At 44.2% G+C, this 24,642-nt stretch overlaps 1 protein-coding gene across 1 annotated transcript in view; it reads right to left on the reverse strand.

Annotated features, from left to right (window-relative positions):
- The window catches only part of COL22A1 (collagen type XXII alpha 1 chain), a 1,250,061-nt gene that overhangs the window by 419,903 nt on the left and 805,516 nt on the right, over positions 1-24,642 (reverse strand). Inside the window, exons 16-17 of the mRNA XM_069621676.1 lie at positions 23,900-23,953; positions 15,672-15,716 (exon numbers count right to left, since the gene is read on the reverse strand). Of these exons, the coding sequence (XP_069477777.1) occupies positions 15,672-15,716; positions 23,900-23,953 (99 nt within the window). The remainder of the gene's footprint in view (positions 1-15,671; positions 15,717-23,899; positions 23,954-24,642) is intronic.

The raw sequence follows: 24,642 nt of genomic DNA on the forward strand, positions 1-24,642 counted from the left end.
AAAGGGTAGCTGTGCTTCCATATGGGAGCATGTCAGACTTTCCTCTGTGCACGCACCCTGAGTCCATTGCAATCATAGGGGGTAGAACATGGAGAGGGCAGCAGAGAAACAAGGCTAGGTGGACATTTTGACAGCAAGGGATCTACAAGAAAGCAGGAGAGGTAACCCTCAGGGTCAGATCAGCATTCTCTGGTAGGATGGGGAGTGGAGGGCGCAAGGACCTAGATGTTAGGGAGGAGCCATTCCTTGAAGAGGAGTGTCGTTAGCTCCTTCCTGAACTGTAGAAGCTTGGGACCAATTTTGATGTTGACGGGGAGGAGGTTCTAGAGTCTTGGGGCTAGACAGAAAAGGTTTATCTTCTGATTCATTCCTTCCCACACCTGTCCTTCCTTCTGGTGGATAGTAGGCCTCCAGAGATACTGGGTTACTCAGTGAGGTAGCTTGGGGTCTTCCGGGTGACAGCCTTGTAGATGATGCAGTAGGATTTGAAGATAAAACAGAGCTAGACAGTGCAGGTTGATGAGGGTTGAGCTCATTTTTGTGGGATCCTCTAATGAATTGTGCTGCAGCATGCAGGTTAAATCTCAGGGGTGCTGGGTGGTCACTGGAAGGCTTTCCAAAATGCACTCCCAGCATCCACGTGGAAGGGAACAGCATACATGCAATCAACACCTAAATACGAAAGGAGGTTGGCCTGCAGGTACATCATGTGTGCTGCAGCACAGACCCATGGAAATGTGCAGGCCAACTTTGTGAATTGGTGGTGCATGCATTTCTCAAAGTAATGCAAATAAATAATTGTATCCTCTGCATTATTTGATGTGAATGTTCCCAAATTATTATTGCATTGAATAGTTTTTTTGTCAGCTGCAAACTGCAAGTTATTTTTGCTTGTTATAATTAAAGAAAAAGCCGTGTGCAAAATATTGTCATTAAACACTTTGAATTCTTTGAGCATCCCTGGCAGGAAAGGTTCTAAAATGTGTACCTATTCCATCTCAACTTTACACTTTGGTCTAATTGAACGTGTGCTGGCACGAAAAAACCTGATATCAGCATGCATTGTCATGAGCCTAACCCAAATCTGTCATCTGTATCACTTCAAAGTTTGGCCAAACTGAATCATCTGAACACCGTGAAAATTAGGGCGATTCTGGGCACTGACACATGCATTTGCCTAGGCTTAGTTGCCTTCTCTTCATGTCTGTTCTTTGTATAATGTGTTTTTCATGTGTCACATAAGGACAACTTTGTACATTTTCACTATGTCATATTTTGCTGGGTTTTATGAAGATGTGGAGTGTGAGAAGATGGGAGTGGTTTTTGATAGTGTAGGAAAATTCAGAAAAGTTAGAACGGAAATGGATGGTGTTTGTAGTGCTGTTCAGCAGTAAGATGCTTGAATACATGGGTCAATGCATGTTATGAGGTGTGATGGTTATGGAATATAGACTGGGGTGGTTACAGATCATTTTACACTGTCAGTGTATGGCTATCATCTTGAAGACCATGTTAAGATCATGTGGTGCAGGATTTGGGATTGGACAGAGAAAGAGGATTAGGTAAGAGAAGAAGATGGGCACAGCTGCATGCAGAGTGGTCATAGGGGCAGAGAGGGACTTGTTACAACAGAATTGGAGTGGGGGGAACATGATCCATGTCATTGCTACAAATGCAGCCCCCTGTCTGTTTTGAGGTGGGAGGTGGGAAAATCAGGAGTGATCCAGCGTTAGCGTCAGTGAATGGATGGATTAATTGTGTGAATGAGAATGTGGTATTTGAAGGGGGACCCGAGTACCAAGTTGAATTAATAGAAGCCCTGTTAAATGGAGGCGACCAGGGGTGATGAAAGGATTTGGAGAAATAATTTGATGTCAGCTAGTTAGGGAACCAGTGAGCCAGGTTTAAACTTGTGTTCAGATATAGATTGTGTAGGAGAGAGAGGGTGTAGCGATGGAAGAAGCGAGGTTGAAATTAAGATTATATAATAATAAGAATAGTTAGGTAGGAGTGGACAAAAGGTAGGATACTAGTGACTATTTCCCTATTTTTTATTTCATAAATCAAGGTTGGTGCAGCTTTCTTGAAACCATGTTCTAAGTTTGCCATTTGCGTTCTTGTGTTTGGCCAGTGTTGATAAGTAGTTAGCTCCTGAGGAGAAATAAGTTTGATGGAGGATGCAAAGGGGTTTAAAGATGCTGTTTGTTTGATGGGTTCCAGGCAAGGGATTTCAATTCAGTGATGATCTCATTTTAATCTGTTGTGTCTGACGGTCCATTAACACATGGAGTGGTAAGAGCCTTATTGGCCACAGCTGCAGGCCATAATATTCAATACAATTTCTTTTATGAACTGAACAGTAGCTCATCATGAGATAATTAGCACTAAATCAGCCTTGCCACTGTTAACATCTTTTTCACTCATCCCTTTCCATGATCTGTCACATTGCGCGCGCTCGCTTGTTTTAGGTGTCTCATATGTACACACTGTCACCATCATACGGAATCTTAGCAGGTTTGGATAAAATTGTAATCTGCAAAAATAGCTCACATGTACATTATCAGACCACAATTAGGATGTATCTGCCAGGTATGAGGACAATGAGTTATGTTTGAACTCATAAAAGGCAATTTGTGCTTGATAACTGAATAGAAGATAGATGATGTAAGCAAATAAAATGCTATGCATGGAAATCCTTCTCAGCTGTGAGTTAACTGTGAGTTAACTGTTACATTGTGGTCAAATTATGTTTTTTAAATTGTTTTTACCTCTACTCACAAACTCTGCACAGTGGTATCATGGTATTAACCTTGATGCAATTAACATGTATTTACATATGCACTCAATGCCAAGCGTGCACAGCCGTGATGCAACTGAGACATATTCATGTAACAGTGCCTCGATGCCCCTGGGCTGTGTGAGCGGTTATATACATTGAAATAAATAAATTGTGGTTGCCTGAGCAAATAAAGTTTCTGGAAAAGAAATACGTAACACCCTAATTGGATCCACACACAGGGAACGCTGTGTTAATGGTCTGTCTTCATAGGCAGGGGGTAAACAAGCCAACAGTTCCATCACATTGCCTCCCAGACACTCCATCTGAGGAATAAAGGACATGTATCGTGTTCTGTTAAAGCACAGCGGGAGGGGGCCATAATCGCTGTTCCTGATGGGAGTAATGTGCGGATACAGAGTATCAATAATGGGCATATAAATAGGGCTGCCATAGTACAATTTTCTATCTCAAAAACTCCAATTATGTTGCATTGTAATTCCAGGTTTCACGTAGAAAAACACACCTTTTACAGGGCAGGGGCTAATGCATTTTGATATCTGCCACCACATGTTAACCCTGAAATAATCAAAGTTTAATGTACACAACTCGCAACAATGTTAAAATATGAACTGTGTATTTTTGTTCCTCCCCAATCGACAAAAAACAAATGAAAGTAAATTTCTAAATTGGAGGATACAATTGGATCTTCCAGTTCTGAGCCCAACGTTGTGGAAATTGCCCATTTCCATTCATTGTCCCAGCGTCTATTCCCATGGGATGCTCCTTGCAGCACAGTTGTTGCGGATTTGCAGCAAGGATACCCAGCACTCATTCAGCCATCCTCAAGGTATTGTTCCCTGTCTTTCTGGCATATTGCCAACAGGAAAACAAGGAAACGAAGACAAATGCCTTCTTCTCCGTTTCCCAGCGAATCCCGAGCAAAGCTTTGCCTACCCAAGGATCTGAAAAATGTATTCCCGAGGGGCAATGGAGTTGTGCACAATATTGTTGGGAATGCTGCAGAATCAGGGGTTACCTTTACTGTCCAGTATGCAGATCCTGCAGCAGTGTTCACAAATAAACACACAGGAATACATGTTACAGCATATTCCAGACCAGAAGGAGTGGCGGGTGAAAAACACAAAACTGCTAATTCTGATTCTTGTACTTTTATTTCCCATGTCGCTTTAATTTTATTCTTTATTGAATACATAGTATGTATTAATATGTTCTCTATAGACATCAACTAGACCGCTTAACCGTGCTAGCAGTGTATGCTTCCTGTTTTGCCACCTGATTTTCTCCAGCTACTCATAGTCTAATGTTCATGATGCTCATTTGCAAGGTCACCTTTAACTTATATTGTCCCTTTCAAGAAGGACTCCTTTGTATTATGACTCCCTACAATGAGGTGGGGACCCACATCACCAGACACATGGAACATACTTAGAGGACTCTACCAACAAAACATATTAATCACAACATGAAGATAGTAGAATAATGTTCTACAATCTTTGGCAGAACATCCCCGCTCCGCGCCTCCACACGGCTGGAGGCTTCGCTCGTCCCCCACCGGGGACGCAGGTACGATTTTTGTTTCCCACTCCCACCCTCCCAACTCCACTTACCTTCTTTTTAATCCTTTTTTCGGGAGCGGACGCGCTGGGAACACTTGTGTTCCCAGTGCGCGCGTCTGCTGCCGATGGCCGCCATGGAAAGGGAAAACGGACTCCGTTTTCCCTTTCCATGACGGCGGCCATTTTCTTTTTTCTTTTTCTCCCGAAACGCTGCAGCGCTGAAACGCCACAGCAGTTCGGGACAAAAAAAAAAGCTTTTAGTGCCCCGGTCACGCAATTTTTGCAGCTCAAGGGTACTAATAGCAATAGAACCCTCGCGTCGGGGGCATTACCGTCCATACACTGAGACAACATGCCAAGTCCACAAACAGACTGGCAGATAAAGCCTCAGGCCTCGGAGCGAGAAGGGAGTAACTTACTTAAACTGGATCATAGCAGGGCACCCACCTCTCCTTCTCCACCACGTACCTTGGAAATGCATAAAAGTGCTCGAGGTCCAATGAGCAAACCACCGACCAATCAAATTGCGTTCTTCTTATCGACTAATGTATTAGAATGCCAACCATTAGCTTGTTTGATTGAAATGTTTGATTTGAAGAAGGATAAACATTGGAGGAGTTATTTGTTGTGAAAGAACCAATAGTAAAAAGGTTCACCTATAACCAATCCAGTGCTAGAGTAGAATTTGCTATGAAGAATAATAACTATGACATCAGTTATGACATATATTTGGTTTAAAACCTTGATGTTCTTAACACCATATCTTAGCCATTTCAATATGATGTTTTGTTGGTAGAGCCCTCTACGAATGTTCATTAGCTTTGGTCCGTGTGGCTGGTAATCTGGATCCCCACCTCATTGTAGGGATTGATAATACACAGGAGTCCTTTTCGAAAGGGACAATATGAGTAACAGTTGAGCTCTCCCTAAATGAGTTTCATGAACATTAGACTATGAGGAGACTTGTGGTATCTGGAGAAATCCAGGTGACAAAACGGGCATAGAAAAACAGGGACAGCTCAGATCATCATCTACAAACCAGGTTTTGAGATTACAAGTTCCTGATTCATGAAACCAGCGTGAGAGCACATATGTCATCCAAAATATTGATCCTGGCAACAACAGTCTTATCACTGATATTGAAAGATTCCTATTTCTACTCCTCTCCACTTGAAGTTTACACCAAGGCAGCCATCTTGCAGTGTTTTAATTCAGTGTTCTTCCCAAGAAGTCTCCTTCCAAAATATCAGTTTAAGGCAAGCTTTATGTTAAATTATTTTATTCTCTTTAAGTGCACTCATTCAAAATATGATGTCTTTGTTTGTAAAATATGCATTTGAATTTCCATTAAAATATCTGTGATCAGTGTTTTCCCTCAATGCCAGAAGCCGCATGCAGAAGGGTAGAGGGCACGGTGGTAACATGCTTCACAAACACAATCCATCTTCAAAAGGAGTGGCACACCACCTGCTGGGCATACATGATATGATATGATAGGTTATTTCAAACGTGCTTCATATTCAGAGCTTTCTAAGAGTGGTCCCGGGGATCGAACCTGTGTTGCTCTGTTTCGTCTTGCTTCCAAGGTGAGCATGTTGCCCCTGAGCTATCCTCCCGAGACATCCAGTCATGTGGGGAAAACCTAAAACTCTCTGCTGCTACACTTATCAAATACAATCCGAGAGAGAGCAACTCCTTTTCAGTGAAACAGCACAGCCCTATTTATTTCCTCAATTAACAAGACTGGTGATCAGTGGAAAGAAAGCGCTGTGCTACAGATGTCCAGGATTGCTACAGGATATAATATTAGGTCCAGATGCACATTTATTGTTCAATCAATGTGAAGGGTGGGCCCAGAAAAATGCTGTTTCCTGCCTGTGCTTTGTAAAATGAGGAAGAACGGCGGGAGATGATGCAGCTGTCATTGCCTGAAGCTGACTTGCGTTATAACTAACCAATCACTGCTGCCAGCCCTTATATATAACCAAACACTGCTGCCAGCCCCTATATCTAACCAATCACTGCTGCCAGACCCTATATCTAACCAATCTCTGCTGCCATCCCCTATATCTAACCAAGCACTTCTTACAGCCCCTATATATAACTAATCACTGCTGCCAGGCCCTATATCTAACCAATAACTGATGCCAGCCCCTATATCTAACTAATCACTGCTACCAGCCCCTGTATATAAACAGTTACTGCTGCGACGATCGACCTTTCAGCCTGATCTTTAAACAATATCAAAGTTTACTTTATTTGTATTTGAATTTGTATTTTGTTTATTTGTATAGCGCACCTGGCCCAAAGGCATCTGGGTGCGTATTTTAGGTTACAGTGACAAGGTAAGCATAGTTACAACAACATAAGTTACAAAAGTATACATGAGGCGCTGTGAGAGCATACAAACATAGCAAAACGTATATACAGGTGCATATTGCTTACACATAATTTACAGTGTAATTACAATCATGGAGCTAATTCGACACTAATAGCAGTGGTAATGGTGCGGGGGCTAGCCGATTGGTTAAGGCCTGTAGGAATTAGGAGGGTCTTGGGTGGACAGCCATGCTTTGGCCTTGCTCTTAAAGGTGTGGGATGAGGGTTACACTCTAAGAGGGTTGGGCAGAGAGTTCCAGAGTTTTGAGTCGAGAACTGGGAAGCCTGCCCTGCCGGATTTCTGTAGTTTGAATCTTGGTATGGAGAGACTGTTGGCTTGGGCAACTCTTTGTAGGTTCTCTGATGCAGTGGATGAAGCATAGGTCAGAGAGGGTGCTAGTGATGTCCAGAGGTATGGTGGGTAAATCAGCTAGCCAGGTAGCTATGCGCCTGGTTGGCCAGACATTTATGCGTCAGTGCAAGCGTTTTGAGGGGCACTCTTTGGGTTACTGAGAGCCAGTGTCCGTCTGGTGTCGGAGATGTGCTGATTCCTAGGGATATTTAACACCGCTCTGATGGTGTTGTTCTGGGTGACTGAAGCTTGCTAAGGTTACGTTGACTGGATCCTAGATAAAGGGAATTGCAATAGTCAATTTTCAACATAATGAGGGTTCTGGCCAAGAGGGTGCAATTGGCCGTGGTGAGGAAAGGGTTGCAGGCTGTGATAAGTTTGCACGTGTAGGAGGGTGCTGAGATTATAGCATTTGTTTGTCTGGAGAGCGATAGGGTAGAATCAAGGTAGATGCCTAAGGTTTTAGTATCATTGGATACTTTGATAAAATTGCCATCGATGATGAATTATTTAAAGGAGGAGTCTAGTCTGCTAAGTCTGTGATGAGGGCCCAGGATGAGGAGCTCTGACTTTTCATCATTAAGACAGAGCTCATGTTGGCCCATCCAAGCCTGAATGACCTGGTAGATAGCATTTACTGCTTTCGTGTCAGCCGTATAGTCCCCAGTGATGGGAATGAGTATCTAGGTGTCATCAGCGTAGTTCGTATAGGACACACCCAGATAGTCCAGAATATCGAAAAGAGCTTTCGTGAGCACGTTGTAGAGTGTCGGCGAAACACACGATCCTTGGGGTACCCCGCATAGGACTGGTGAGGGTTCAGCAGAGGCGGAGGGGGAGAAGACCCTCATGGATCTATATTCCAAAAAGGATCTGATCCATGTGGTGGCATTGTCTGAAAAATAGGCGGTCAATTTGAGATGTTGCCATAGGATTTGGTGGTTTACCAGATCAAATGCTGCTGATAAGTTAAGTAGTAGTAGCAAGGCCAGCTTCCCATTATCTTCAGATCATTAATGTGGGTTTTTATGTCAATGTGGGCCGTTTTGGTTCTGTGTCTAGGCCGGAATCCTGATTCTCTGAGGCCCAGGAGTTTGTTGGATTCCAAGTAGTCTTGGATCTGCAGGTAGGCTGCACGGTGTAGAATTTTAAGCAGAAAAGGCACAGTGGTGATAGGCCTGTAATTAGTAGGTATGCTGGCATCCAGTGTGGTTTTTTTAAGAAAGGGGGATAACCCATGCATCCTTGAGGTTGTCTGGGACAATGCCTGTGTTGAACAATGAGTTTATAAATGCAGTGATGAAGGGAGCTAGTTTGTGTGTGGCCTCCTTGATAATAGGGGCCGGGCATGAGTCACTGTGGCAATTGGAGGGTTTGAGTATACTGATGATGATTTCAACCTCAGTGGTAGTTAGTGACGTGAAGCTAAAGGGTTTATGGTTGTGAATTATGGGTGTTATGCCAGGAGGAGAATTGAACTGGGGGTCAATCTGGAGGCTGATTTTTGTTGTCATTGAGTGACTTGGAGTGTGGCTATTTTGCCATGGAGCACATTTTTAATATTAGCACACCAGGTGATGTCTTTGCTACAGGTGTCCAGCAGTGCGAAGGGAGATTCAAGTTCTTTTAATATCTTGCAAAGCTCCTTAGTATTAGATTCCACTTCTAAGATGTGCTGATTGTATGTGTCTTTTTTTGCTTGGGAAATGACATCTTTGTAGTTCAGGGATGCTATGAAGAGGCTGGCTATGTTGGAGTCAGTGGGATGGCTTTTCCAACGGGCTTCTGAATTACGTTTTTCTTTGTGTAGCACTCTCAAGTGTTGTGTAAACCAGGAGTTGAGGTATGCACGTGGTTTGGGATTCCTGGATTTAATAGGTGCATGTCATGATGCCTACCCCCGGGCATCCGGATCGAGTCCATCAGCCCCGGGAGCAGGCATCCAGCTACTCATTAAAACCCCAACAGCCCTGGCTGGGGGCTGTTTGGATTCAGTCCTGGCGCCATAGGCACCAGGCTCATAGACTTTACTTACCTTATGCAGACCATGCTGCAAATGAATCCAAGCCAATGTGAGGCCTGGATGGGACTATTTTATTACAGGGACTATTTTTCACTCGGGTGTGGTTTTGGGGAACTTCTTACCTGGGACTACTTTGCAGGCTATTTAAACCACGCCCGAACAGCAGCCCATGCTTTGCGTTATTCTGCATCCAGCAGCGTGATGCTCACCGTGTCTGCAAGTCAGCATCCAGTCTTCTGCCACGCCCGCCTCGAATCCGGAGCTCCTAGACAAAAGGCAAAGAAAGGAGAAGAGGTTAGATCACAGACATTATTTGATTCCTTACCTGATTCCGGACCCAGCACATCTCCGAGCCTGGAAAGGACATTATTTCAGCACGTGTCGCTTCGCCAGCAGCAGCGCCGCGTTATACTCACCAGTCCACTGCATCTTTTGACTCGGCGCTGTCTCCATCCTTTTCTTCGTCGAAACCCAGCACCTGGGGGGAAAACAAAAGGAATAACAAGGTGAGCCGAGAAAACCAACATGGACAATCTCTTTGCCACCATAGGCTTACCTGCTTTACCACCGGTGGTATTATTCTTTAATTCGCCGCATCTTCCTACGCCGCACCTATAAAGAGAGAGAAAACAGCAAGTTAAACTCATGCAACTTTTACCAGACAGTGTTTGGTAATACAGACTCTTACCTGAACGCCATCAGCTGCCTCCAGGCAAAATTCTTTTGGACCCAGCTGCAACCTAACGAGGGAATGGAACAAGAGTGAACATAGGACATATTGAACTCTTTGAACTTTAGCGACACTGGAGTCAATATTCCTCCAGAACTCCTCCAGTACCTTCAACCCAGTGAAGTAACTGGTATCTACGCGCCCCTGCATGCTATGCAGGATGTAGAGCTCATCATTTAAAAACATAAGGTTAGGTTACCAAAAGGGAATATCGGAGGTGATTAGTGGGGAGAACGAGAACTGTTTGGGGGCCATCACTAAAGTCCACAGGTGGCTAAATCCCTTTCTCCACTTGCAGGAGAATACTTCTATGAGTCCAGCAGACGAGATTAGGCGGGCCAGTCCAGACTGTCATCTCTTCACTACTCATCACGTTGGTGGAGACCGCAGCTGTCCGGGTCCGATCGACGCCCCTGTGGAAACCAGGTGTGCATAACAGTGCAATAGCGTCAAATGCTTTCAACATAGTCTAATTGAACATATCCACTAGGACAGTGGGGTCTGTGCATGATGATGACAGTTTGTTAAGAGCTGGTAGGAGGAAGGGGAGCAGTTTTTCACAAGTTATGTCCCTATTATTTCTTGCGTTGATTGCAGGCGCAATGTCCTGTCTGACACAAAGGTCATAGGCTATGATGTTGAAGGTAATCAAATGGTGGTCGCTCCATGCACACAGTTGGTTATACTCTATTGTTGCAGTTTAGATCAACTAACCAATCAAGAGTTCTACCCTTGTTGTGGGTAGGTTCTCTGATGCAGTGGATGAAGCCTAGGTCAGAGACGGTGCTAGTGATGTCCAGAGTTTTGAGGTCATTGGGATCTCGGAAGTCACCAAGTAGAATGATTTGAGATTTAATCTTAGTTTTATCTGCTAAAATGGAGGTAATGTCTTCAGCAAACCCAGTGACCCGTCCTGGAGGCCTGCAGATGAGGTATAACGTGATGGTTTGGTTAGGAGAGATAGCTAGTTTCAATGATAATGGCATTTTTGTGAATAAAGGCGATACCACCTCCTTTAGTTTGATTGGTGTTGTGGTCGCCTCTGATAATGGCATATCCTGAGGGGATGACCAAGGAGAGTAAAGGTCCAGAGGCTGAATGTAACCAAGTCTCTGTGATGCAAGGAAATCTAGGTGAAGCGTAGTGATCAGGTCAGCAATATCCAGCGCATGGGCAGGAAGGGAACTGGCGTTCATCACAGCACCCTTAACTAGAGTTTCTTTAGGAGTGTAAGAGGTACTAATGTTGGATTTGGTGTTCTTAATGCCAGGAGACAGAGGTTTGGGGGTGGGCAGTAGATGGATGCAATATGGAATTCATGGTAATGATGTTGATGGGATGGTGACAGGCGACGCAAGGGAGTCTGAAGCCAAGTCTAAGGTTCCTTGCATGTACGGTACATGGTTGGTTGGGGGTGGGTGTGGTAGAAAAATGTTCTAACCAGAGGGCTGGAGAGTTAAGGTATGGGTTGTTAGTGGGTGTTATGGAAGTCAATGCAGAGCTAGTGCAATGCTGCAAGGCAATGGGCATGGTTGGACTGTAGTAGTGTCCTCTCTGGTTTAGAGACATGTTGTGACCTGAGTATGTGCCTGGGAGCAGTGTCACGAGATTGGGTATCTCATTTAGGGTAAGCTGAGTAAACTGGATGGGAGGAGTACTGAATTGTAGGGTAAATAACCAGGCCGGGGAAAGTCACTTGAGTAGTAGGAACAGAGCGTGGTCTATGGCACGGCGTAGGGTATACTGCATGTGCATCGTGACGTGAATTAGGGGTAGTGGGCAAGGGGGGCAGTTGGATGTACAAGTAGGTACACCCCGGGTGCTCAAGTGTCTACTGGGCCCACGGCCTATCTGGTCCCTGCTGGGTGCAGTAGGTTGAGGGCAGTAAAATATCGTCTTTACATGTAAACAAAAGCAGCAGCAAAAGAAAAGCATGAGCAACTGTGCTAATGTCTAGAATCTAACATAACAGCAGCAGGGTAGCCTTAGAAGTCCATGGCGATAAAACGTGAAGGGGCGGTAGCGTAGTACCTGTTGAGTTAAGGAAGTACAAATTAAATAAATGAAATAAAAAAGTTACTTGATATTGATATTGTTATTCATTCAAAAGAACACGTGTTCACAGTGTTCATTCAAGTAGTCGTTTTAGTGATGTCGCTTTCCTTTTGGAAAACCTAATCAGAAAAACAAAGATGTCATGCCTTACAAGTCTGCTTTACCTTTTAAGTGATTAGATGAGACTGGGCCACTCATTCAGACATCCACCCAACCAATTTCCCCCACTAATCCTTTCACCCAGCCAAACATATTCACCCAGTCATCTAGCCATCCATGCAGCCATATGTTCCCACTCATCCATCTAACTAAATTAATGTACTCATACACCCACCCACTCAACCATACTTACCGACTCATCCTTGTAACTATATTCATCCACTCATCCATCCACCCGCTAATACAGCCATATTCACCCACTAATTCATACACCCATCCATGTTCATTGACCAATCAACAACCCATCAAGCCACAATAAACCACGTATCCATCCTGCACCCCCTCAAAGGATATTTACCCATACATATGCAGACCTATCCAAACATATTCACCTACTCATCCTTGTAACAATATTCTTCCACTCATCCAGCCACCTTCTAAAACAACTATGGGCCCAATTCTTGGAATTGTATGCACAGTTAAAAATGACTTTGGACTGCTGAAAAGTGACTTTGCACTGCCGACACAACCCCTGATTCAACAGGGTGTGCAAAGTCAGTTCAAAGTCATGTTTCCAGTACAGAATGACTGAACTGACTTTGCACTGTAAAAATACTCTGTGCACTGATTTTGCACAGTTCCAAGAATCATGGTTTGTGTCAGATCACGGGCTTGGTGGAACGGTCCTTCCCCATTGGGCCAATTCGGGAATTCCCCGTTGGACCTAATGGGAAATTCTTGGCGTGATTATCGTTGGCAGTATTACCGTGCTGCAATAGCGCCAAAAATCAGCAATTTCCCAGCTCAGAGCTGGGGGTAAATATTGCTAAACCCATGATTTGGCAGACTCTTAAATGTGGCGGTAATAGCGTTACCGCTGCATTTATGGGTTACCACCCATGCATGAAGAGTCATTAAGCTTGCTGGGAACCAGGGAGAAGATTAGAGATGTTGTAGAGTGGTGAGTAAGACATTGGTGAGAATCTCTAAATGTTGAGAATGTTAAAACAGGCAGCCAAGGAGGTGGTAGTGATGAATGACTTGTGTCAGAGGATGCTATCAACGAGGGTGCCAGTGTTGCAAGCCTTGTACAATGGAGCAAGAATGTCAGGAGGGGAGGAGATGTGGGAGGATTTCGAATAAGATGACTTCCACTTCTGAAGAGTTTGGCGTGAGGCAGCAGGCAGTCATCCAGTGATGGATAGTACAGAAAAGGAGAACAAGGTTTGAGCATTGTCAGCATAGAGGTGATTGTGGGAACCAAAGAATGAGATACATCTTCCTAGTACAGACATGCAGAGGGTGTAGAGAAGAGGTCTAAGGATTGCTACTTCGAGGTAATGGGCAAGTGAGAGGGTCATCAATGTTGGAGATTCAAGAGTAAAAGTAGTGAGTAAAAGGAGTGGTGAGCAAAGTCAATAGCAGAGAGGGAGGTGGAAACAGATGTTGGTTTGTAAGCAAAGCTTGGAGGGTAGATGGCAGCTTGTGGAAGTAATTGCAACAGGAGGAATTTAGCTTTATGAAATAGGTGTATTTTGGTGAGTCTAGTGAAACGGAGAGAGCAACAAGGGGAATGTTGTAGGCTAGGAGAAAGGTGGAAGTCCAGGATGTGTGCCAGGATTGTAGGTCAAGGTGCATTTTTTTTTTTTAGGAGTCTGCATCTCAGAAATGATCGATAGCTGAGGACAGAGATGGGAAGGAGTGTATGAGAGTGCAGGATAATGTTCGTCTAATGGAGTACATAGTGGAAAACCGAAAAGGCACACTCAATGGAAGAGGCATGAATAAGGGATGCATGATTTACTTATGTGTTTTGTTACACTGGCAAAACTATGTTTCTGCAATGCCTAACACACTGCCTAGAAGTGTCGTTTTTAATTTTTATTTTTAATCCGAACCGTTGTTGACATTGAATATATGTAACTGGTCGGGGGATAAAGTGAGCGGCCATCTATTATAATTAATGAAATCCCCCCTACCATGCTTAAAAGGATGTTGACCATCACCTTATAGATCGGTGACCTTATATAGGAACTCAGCATTCGGCCTTGTACATTTGTTTGGTGTAATTTCCGTATAATGTTACAGAAGGGGGCACTTCATCCCATACATTTTATCTTCAGAGGATTACAAAAGAAATAATCTAACTCAAATGATATGGGACTGAAACTGATGTGATTCTGAACATGGTTTGATGGTGACATCTCTAAGCAAGAGCAGTATTGTCAATCAGACTCTTTCCTTTGACTTTTAGCATGAGGATTTTGAGCATCTGCTAAAGGGTCCCACTCAGCATGCAAGCAGGTAGTGGGACCCATAGGGCCTGAGCCCCAGCTAGCCATGGCACACTTAAAGCCCTCATTTTAGACAAGTGGTCTGAAACAACTTCCATCAGACTTACCCAACATAGTCAATAGTTAAGTTTCATGGCAGTAGTAGTATAGAACTGTATTACCCAAATTGACCTTTTCAAATTGACCTTTAGTCCTAATGGACCTAATAATAGTGGTCCTAATTGACCTTCTCACAATTCTCACAACTGACCTTTACCTTTCTTTTTGTTCTTTTATATATGTGTGGGCTGGGTTTGGGATAATAAATAATGTAAGGGTATTGGGTGGGGGATTGCAGGGGGTTTTGTATTGGGTTGTGGGTTGCAGGGCGGTTTCCCCCTACATATATGTCCTAATTGACCTTTTAAATTAGATCAATTCTCCCGCAATCAATTGTCACTAGGTCAATTTGTATACCTCCGTTTAGAACATCTGGAGAGCCACAGGTTGTAGACCCCTGTTATAGACTGATTAGAATCTTGCGGTAACTATGTGAATGTGGAGGTACAAATGATTGGTGCTATGAGTATAATTTTTCATTTTCCTTAATTTGCTTTATTGGCATTAATACACAACTGCTTTGTTTCATAGGTCTGTAAAGTACTCGAGCAGTTCAGAGTGAGCTAGTAGTATTGGGAAATATAAATATACTTGCCATGCAATTCCACAGCTGTAGAATGAGCACAATGCAGTCCACATAAACATATTAATAACTTAGTCCCATCATACACAATTCCCCAATCCTCACCCTCTATGAGCATGTCAGAGAAAGCAGGTCTTGATGCAATGTCAATGGGAGAGTTGGAACATTGGTGCAAACTCACAGCGTCAATTAAGCCCTGTAGAAAGCGCTGACAACAGGACATTTTGGGCCACTTCATTTTAGCTAATTCTTGACTTCTCAACTGTTAACTTTCTATTGTGCTCACGCAGCATATGCTCAAAAGCAAGTGTCTGGAACCAGTGCCGCTCCAGATGTGATGGCCTACAGCTCCCTTCAGCCTTTGCCAGCATAGTTAATGGTTAGGGATAAGAGGAGCCTTGGTCCCAAATATCTGGAGACCCACTGTTTGCAGTCCCCTGTACAGCGACATCATAGACAACTTGGAAAATTATGGCAGCACCTGATCACCCTTTAAATATAAAACACAATGGACACCGCAAAATATTTTGAGCATAAAGACAAGCCTTTTTGTACTTCCTTATAATGTCTTAGATGCTGAAAAATGCATGACAGGTGAGTATTGACCAGTCTTGTGTTCAACCTGCCAGACCGCTCCCTACCTTATCCCCTCGAACTCCTTTCATGCCAGTCTCTCCTTGCAGGCCCTGTGGACACAGAAACAGTAGCTGTGTAAATATAAGCTGTTATACATTGTAATGACTATCGATGCTTGTCTTGCCTCACTCTGCCCTCTCTTGTAATGACTGGCAAGCCTTGGACCTGGGTGCTCCTTGGGTACAGATGAACAACTCATCATCAATAACTCATAACAGACTTAAAGTGAAACATCAGAAAGCATGCACGTTGCTCGTGATTGGTGTCTCAGAAACAAGCGTATCCAATACAGGACTGTGAGAAATAGTTTTCAGTACTTCAAAGTATAACTTTAATTAAGAACATCATCGAGAACCTCAAATTTGACTAAACCAACAATAAAATGCCCGGAAAATATATTTACAGTTTTGGCTCATTCTATGCAATTTACAAGGGTCGCTCTTTATGAAGGGGGTAGCAAGCGTGCACGTATTGATCACATGTCAGGACATTGTTTGTAGTTGAAAAGATACGAATAACATGAGTGACACAAATACGTATCATTAAATCAGTCAGTTTTATAACTACATGAAACCTTAGCACCGTATGATACACAGGTAATCAGGACAGAGAGCCCAGGGTCAACACTCTGGTCTTGTAAATAAGACTACCCTGAGCAGAACGGATTTGGTACTCAGCCCCCGGCACTGTATTTAGAGCCTGGAGTCCGGCCTGAAGTAGAATACAAGGAACCAATTTAATTTGTATCCTTTCATGTCTTGGGGTCATAGACTTATATAGTTCATTTTGCAATAGAGTGTTGACATACTGTGTTTTATGCAAGCATGCACAAGACCAGTAAAGGGCCCTATAGCACCTTTTAGGAACATGTATTTTCTTTCGGGTCCTATAGAACAGGGTATTGCCCCTTTAAACTTCCCTATAGTAGAGATTACAACAAAACAAGGCCCCAGGTGCAGATAAACTAACCGCAGAACTTTTATAAAAAGAGCTAGCCAATTGGGCACCAAATTTCCATCAATTGTTCAATGCAGCCGCTGAAACTTGTCAGTCCCCAAATCCCGATTCATAGAAAGGGAGGTCGAAATAAGCCAAGTAACTACTCCCCGATATCTACATAAGATATTGCGGGGAAGACATATGCAAGGCTTCTGTGTGCACAACTAGAGGAATCCGTACAAGATAATAAGATTATTAACCACCTCCAGATGGATTTCAGGTGAAAGATAAGCACAATTGATCAGTGATTTAGGTTAAATTTGATCATTGAGAAGTGTATAACCCTAAAGAGGATGAGGTTGTACTTCATCTTTGTGAGCCTCCAAACAGCATTGAGAGATTTGCGTAACCATGGACTGTCTATGACCCGCCTCCTGTCAATCAGATCCTTACATTGTAATAATGAGGCAGCTGTCAGATGGGGAATGGGAGGGAATGGGAGGTGAGACAACCAACCCTTTTGAGGTACAAAAAGGTGTCCGACAGGGGTGTGCTCCCACCCAGTTGCTTTCTTGTTTTTACATCAATATAGTGAATGATAAACACTTGGGTCTTACATGAGTCCCATGCTCCTGTAAGCAGACAAGGCTATCTTAGTCTCACTGACTCAATCCGCACTTAGAAAAGAGATCAACACCTTTAATGACTTCTGTTTAAACAGGAGTCTGAAAATCAATAGAAGCAAAAGCAAGGCAATGGTCATTTCCCCTCTAGTGATACAACCTGCCACCTTAGAATAGATTGGGAGGGCACACTGATTCACCAGGTAACCACTCATGATTATGTGGGCCTTAGAGTCACTTCCTCTGGCAAATTGGAGCGCCCATTTAGAAAAAGCAAATCAAGTGCTAAATACATATATGCTACAGTTATGAACTCTTTTCTAAAAAGCCACACACGTCCAGCTATTAAATGATATGCGTTGCAAGCCAGAACAGCGGCTGTGAGGGTTTCTACAATGCACTACATTCCGTAAATGAAACCAGATTTTTAAAACAGTCTTTAAATTTACCTAAGAGCACACCTACAATAATGCTGCAGTCGGAACTAAACCTTCAAGGTATTGATCGTCTGATTGTCTGATTCAGCTTAAGCCATTATTATAGTGGATGCCCGGATGGGGCAGCCCCACCTTTGTTTAATATAGAAATGCCTCTCAGGATATCTTGAGGCAAAGCGGGGGACTTACATGTCCATGGTGCAAATGTATCAAAACTTTATCATCATACAGTGAGCTCCTGGAACTGTGGAACGGTCCCCGTGGCTATTGGAAAAGATATGAAAAGGCCGGCAAAGTCTGCTTTCAGGGCGGGGGAAGAAGATTGAATACTTTCCCTTGCAGTACACTTTATTGGGATGCTAAAAATAGCTGGAGTTTCCAACGCTATGTAGACCATCTAACAGCATCCTTTGCACTTTGCACACTCATGTTATATTACACTTATGTTCGATTTTCTTTCTCTGTTTATCCAATAAGTGCTCTTTTTCTGCTACTTTTATGGGGGGGAAAAAAAAACAAATGATTTGTCTTTCTGGAATTCTATACAAAATTGTTAAACTCGTTAAAGGGGTGAACAATCATATTCTATCACTTCCCATGATGTCACTTCGGGGTGGGGTCAAAGAGGCCAAGGGTCATGTGATATCACGTCCGCTGCCCCAGGCATTCTGGTGAAATGACGTCCCTGGACATTCAATCGTTATTACTGTGCCTTTTTAGCACAAACCTTAGGGGACTGTGCAAAAGACCAATGTTGGCGAGTATGAATAGCCGTAGCCCGACTGACGGTCTTGTCCAATGTAAAAAAGAAAACGATGACCAAGCGCAGGTCAGTTTGGTCGCCAAGTATACTCATAGAGCGCGGCTAAAGAGGAAACCGGGTCTGGACACTTGCTTGTGATTTTAGTTCCAGAATACCAAACTGGGCTAAAAGGATATCCAACTTTTTTCATTTTAATGGCCATGGTCCTCTCTCTTGAATTGCATCCCGAGGTTTACTTTTTCAATGCTATAATTCTTTGGATCTTACCATTGTGATGATTTTTGCTATTTTACAGTTGTTGTCAATGTTTCATTTATCATGTTTTTATAATCTTCTGTAAATGCAGATGTGAATGCATGTGTGCCGCCTAAGTGATTTTATATCGAATGAAGGATTGGTGATGTTGAATGTGGTAATTTATGGTTGTTTGTCATTGGTCATCCACTCCTTGATTAGCATACATTTCACTCCTTTCCTTCCCAGCACTTGCGCTACGAGAATCAAGTATCAGGGTGGCGCTACGTGTGTGCGCATTGCAGAGACCGCACGAATCTCTAATAGTGCACGTGGGTGTGACGTCTTCCTGGACAGAAGAGCATGTGTGGCCATTCCTCTTCAAAGGAAAACTCTTCAGGCTTAAACTGAGTGCTCCGTGTGCTGTGTGAGGGATGTTTGTTTGTTTGTTTGTTTGTTTATTTGGTATAGCGCAGAAACCAAACCCGAAGGGGTAGCTGGGCGCAAACAGTACAAGGTTGCTTAAGAACTTAGTTACAGGAGAAATACACGTTATACATTCGCAGTTAAATCATGAAAGTGCAGTTTATACAGTTCACATTAGATCAACGGTAAGTATAGTGAGAGAGCACGGGAAAAGAAGAAAAAAAGAAAAAGAGGAAAAGTGCGGAGCTAGGGTTAAGTCTAGTTGATCGGATGTCATTCAGCTGGTTGCAGATATCTAGTGTCTATGTGGGAGGGGGAGGTCCAGCTAAGTGTCATTGGCACGGATCCAAGTAAGGACTTTTCGCCTGAAACTCGAGTAAGGTTGGTCCATTCTGAGATCCAAGGGGAGTTTGTTCCAAGTTTGCGCAGCTATGATTGGGAAACTAGTGCCGCCGGCTGTAATCTTTTTGAATCTAGGCATCACTAAGGTGAAGGCGTTGGGCAGTCTAGTGGGACGGTTAGAGGTTCTCTTGTGGATTCTGTTGGCCAGATAAGGGGGGGCAATGTTGTTAAGACATTTGGATGTGAGTGAGAGTATTTTAAGGGTGATCCTGTCTTTGATTTTTAGCCAATGGATATTTTTCCTAAAGGTGGAGATGTGGGCTCTGTTAGGAATGTTTAAAGCTACTCTGATAGCGTTATTTTGGAGAGTTTGTAGTTTGTTAAGGATATACTTGTTAGAGCCTGCATAAAGGGCATTGCAGTAATCCAGCTTGGATATGATGAGAGCATAAAATATAAAATGTTAAAGGTATTTGCACCGCGCACCGTCACCAACAGAATTGGTCCCCAGGCGCTCTGGCGGATCTGTAGATGATAAGGTGGGGTGGGGTGTGTTAGTAAGGTGAAGAGGGAGTAGGATAATGAGAGGAGTGGTGTTCTGTTGGCAGCTTCAACTCGGTATACACCAGATGCAGAGCTTTGGTGCGGGTATTGGATCGGTGACAGGCCGCGTGTGCTGTTGGTCCGGCTCATGTGTTGTTGCAGTGTTGTGAAGTGTGTGCGGCTTGTTGTGCGAGAGATGGTTGTGTGAGTGAGATAAGTATGCAGAGTTTGAGCTTATATTGGTTAGTGGGTTAGTGGGAGAATGGACGCAGCAGCCGAGTCAGTAAATACAGAAGCAGAATTCTGAATGATTTATAAATTTATTGTATTGTTCATTTATAACACGCTTAATACCAGCGAGGGGTTTCTAAGCAAAGGATTGGGATTTGAACCTGTGCTATGTGCCGCATTGCCTTCCTTCCAAATTATGTATGTATTCTCACTGGCCAGTAAATTATGCATGTTTAACACCTGCTTCCCCTAACATTACATGACCAGATGCCAGGCACATACCACAACTTTATATCCTTCGCAACTTCCTCTACTTTAGTGTCAGAAGCCAGTGAAATACATTACATACATGACATCACCACTTTTCAGTTTTGCACTGGAGTTTAAGCGAGCAAATGACAGCCGCAAATGCCTTTTTCCCCCTATGTTTTCAACCGTAATGCTAGCAAAGAGTGGATGATGACGCCCGACTTGGTTCATGTGGGATGCATTACCAACAGTGTATAAACAGTGTGTCGTGTTAGTGTTCAGTTCCCTGCTGCGCTTTCGTCAAAACCCAATGAATGAGAAGTGAGCAGAGTACCAGGTCCCAGCATTTTCATGGACGTTCCTGTTGTGAGAAGTCGTGGCTAAGAAGAATTAGTACAACTGTGGTACGCCACACGTGGCTTCGCTGCTTACAATAAAATTGTGATGCTGCTCCTAGTGAGAGCACGTTTATTAAATTGAGGGAAATCATTGCACGTGCTTTCCCGTTGTGTATTGAGTGTATCTTTTGTGCAACTGTGCAGTAATTGCTTTTAGCAAGAAAGTCGAACACCTGCTTGTATTCTTTGTTCCCGACTCTGCCTTTCATCATCAGCATTGCTATGACTACCATTGGCCATAATGAGATGTCATGCGAAGTATCCCCTACTCATCAGCCGGTAGAGCAGTGTGCAGCTACATGCAGTAGCAGCCCTGTAGCGTAGCAGGGCAGCGGGTTGGGAGGCGCAGCAGTGGTACGAGGCAGGAGGGACAACCAAAGGGAGAGGGGTCTGCCTGGCGACGGGGCAACGTCATGGTTGGGGTGGGGGAGGACCATAAGGAATGAGAGAAGCCTGTATTGTCACCCCGGGCCGCTAAGGTACAGGGGCGGGCGCTGGGTCTCGGGCCGGTGGCGTTTAAGGGGCCAAAAGCGCGGGCAGGATCAGGAGGCAGTAGGAAATGGGTGAAGAAAGGGAGCTTCCTGGTATCACCCTCCAATAGTAGGCTTGGTGCGGAAGCAAGGTGAGGCGCCTCACCGTCAGGCACTGCCGTCACGCAGAATATTTGGGTCCGCTGGTCCACCTGCCAGATGAGTGGAACACAATGAGATGTGGTTGGGTCTTGAGCTGCCGGTGGTTGTACGGTTTCACATCTTCGGAGCAGACTGACAGGGCTTATCCTTATGTTGGCTCGCTAGTAGGTTCAATGTGGAGACTGTAGGGTATTGATGTGGTGAGGCATGTCTACGGTGCGGCCATGGAGGTTCCCTCGGTGGGCCCACAATATGGCCTCGGGTGCCCTGGCCCCATGATAAGTGGCACATGTTTTTCCAGTTGAGGGGAATTATAAGTGGATATTGTGACGGGTGCTTGCCACTGGCAGTAGGCATGCCATAGTGGCATGGCAGTGGAGCTGCGGCCCCGTTCTGGTGTTGGACAAGGGATTGTTGGGGATGGCCCCTGTTCAGGGTCTCTTAGGTCCTAGCGGTTGGGTCTGGGCGGTTGCGTGTGTTTACTATGTCTATCAGGTGATATGTATTGAAATTTCTTCTTTTACTTCTAGAGAATACACTGTGACAGCGGCAGCAACCCCGGGGTATCCTGGCCGGGGGATGTTCAGCAGAATGAAAGGGTTTTTTTGTATGTGGGGGCCTAAACTGGGGAATCGGATGATGTTACTATCTGCAGGCCACACAAAGGGCTGAAGAAGAGAGTGGTGACCAGCCCAAGACAACAGGGGGCATCCAAGAAATTACCAGATGGCATCTGACACGGGCTCCTTATTGAATTTGTGGGAGCTTTTTCGGTTTCTATATTGATTGATTTATTTATTTATATCGTGCTTTATACCAAGGCGCTGTGTATGCTGGGATACTGATGGTGAACAAGTGTTCAATGGGACATAGGTAATTGCTTCTAGGCCTAGCGGGTCTCATCAGAAAAGTGTAAAGACCGTTAGTGTATGCCGGGGGAGGGCCCGGTAGGTACGCGACCCTGTGGTGGCAGTTTGGGGCACATGACATTCAAATTGAGTTATGGGCTCAACTTTTTGGGGTCATTGGAGGGGAGATGTATTGCTAATTTCTGGTATGGTCCAAGGTTCGGAGTGGAATGGTGAGGTGTCAGGCCGGGTACTCATTTTGGGGTCCTCACCGTTCCGTGTAAAGGAGGGGGATTGGGACTAGGGGTCGTGTCGGTTTAGGGGGTCCCATATTCCCCTGAGGCCCGTTCCTGATGCGTGGGGTTGGCCCATTGCCACCCCCATTCACAATTAGCCAATTATCTGATGACATAATGACGACATTGATGATGTGATTGATAAGGTAACAGCTAACGATGATGTGCATTTGTGGTTTTGTGGCATTGTTGTGCTGTATGAAATATAATAAATGCAGCCTAATGCACCCCAAAGAATGTGTGTGTCTGGTGTCCCTCACTGACCCTGTCGCCTGCATCGCACGCGGTCAGCTGCTACATTGACAGCGCTACTTCCATAAGATGCACCCTGTCGCTTGGTAGACAGACTTGTGCATGTCAAAGAGTTCAATGTTTAATGACAGTGTTTAGTCAGAATGCCCAGGATCATGAATCCCTCTTTCAACATTGCCAATATTGTCATTGTAATTGGTTATTTATAACGCGCTTCATACCCAGAGGTTTCTAAGCGAGGACCCGGCGATCGAACCTGTGTTGCTTAGCATCGTCTTGCTTCCAAGGCGACCGCATTGCCACTGAGCTATCCTCCTGGCCCGGTGTCCGGTCTAGGAGAATAGGCACTGGGCACATGCTGCCATGTACGATCGACTCACACATGAAAAGCATCTTGCACTAAGACTGACATTGAGGGCTGCGTAATGCCCCTCAATCAGTCCAAACGTGCAATGTCATGCCACGTCATCTGTGGCGTACTCTGGCACAGTGACGATGACCTTCGATGATCGCATTGCATGCAGCCCACACAAACTGTATACAGTGCATGCATGCACCTCCATCTGACTGCACATAATCAACAGCCCAACGCTAAATTAAGTGGTGATCCGCATGCTGGAAAATTTGCTAACGTAGAGAAATGATCCTATGATAATCCTGTGATAATTACAAATCCTTGCAACAAGTGGATCCCACACGGGAATACACAGTGCCGACCATTGATAATCTGCCTTGTGGTCTGTAAGGGCCCCCCTACAGTTAAGAGGTGGTTGGCAAAGGATTTACTCCCTTGGATTTATGGTGCATCTGTTTCTTTAGGCAAAAAGGTCTCCAACATTGTGTCTGCTCATAACCTATTGTGTGCGATTATTGGGACCCTGCTTTAACTAACCAATAATGGAACGTTGATGTTGTTCACACATTTTTCAAAAATGATGTCTTATCTATGCTTATATACCTTTGGCCCACATACATTCGATGGTGTATTCATTTGCATGGAGCAAAACAAAACAAACTTACTGGTGCTCCAACTGGGCCTGGCGGTCCTCGTGGTCCTTGAAGTCCCGTAGAACCCTGCAGAGAAATCGACTCGTTAGAAATAAAATATAACATACTATGCAAGTGAACAAGAGGCAAGGCAAGACATACTGAAACGTGTGTGATAGTTACATGGAAATAGAACAGCTTTGACACAACTAATCTGTTGCAACAGAAGCTGGGAATATGCAATGATTTGATGAGATTGAGTCAGGTGCATCATACGGATAAGGTTCAACAGCTAGCATCCCAGCATTGCACGTCTGTGAGGCAAGATATACTGAAACGTGTGTGATAGTTACATGGAAATAGAACAGCTTTGACACAACTAATCTGTTGCAACAGAAGCTGGGAATATGCAATGATTTGATGAGATTGAGTCAGGTGCATCATACGGATAAGGTTCAACAGCTAGCATCCCAGCTTTGCACGTCTGTGAGGCAAGATATACTGAAACGTGTGTGATAGTTACATGGAAATAGAACAGCTTTGACACAACTAATCTGTTGCAACAGAAGCTGGGAATATGCAATGATTTGATGAGATTGAGTCAGGTGCATCATACGGATAAGGTTCAACAGCTAGCATCCCAGCATTGCACGTCTGTGAGGCAAGATATACTGAAACGTGTGTGATAGTTACATGGAAATAGAACAGCTTTGACACAACTAATCTGTTGCAACAGATGCTGGGAATATGCAATGATTTGATGAGATTGAGTCAGG

Source organism: Ambystoma mexicanum, chromosome 5q (genome assembly GCF_040938575.1).
Source record: "Ambystoma mexicanum isolate Mex_15411 chromosome 5q, UKY_AmexF1_1, whole genome shotgun sequence".
Taxonomy (NCBI): Eukaryota; Metazoa; Chordata; class Amphibia; order Caudata; family Ambystomatidae; genus Ambystoma; species Ambystoma mexicanum.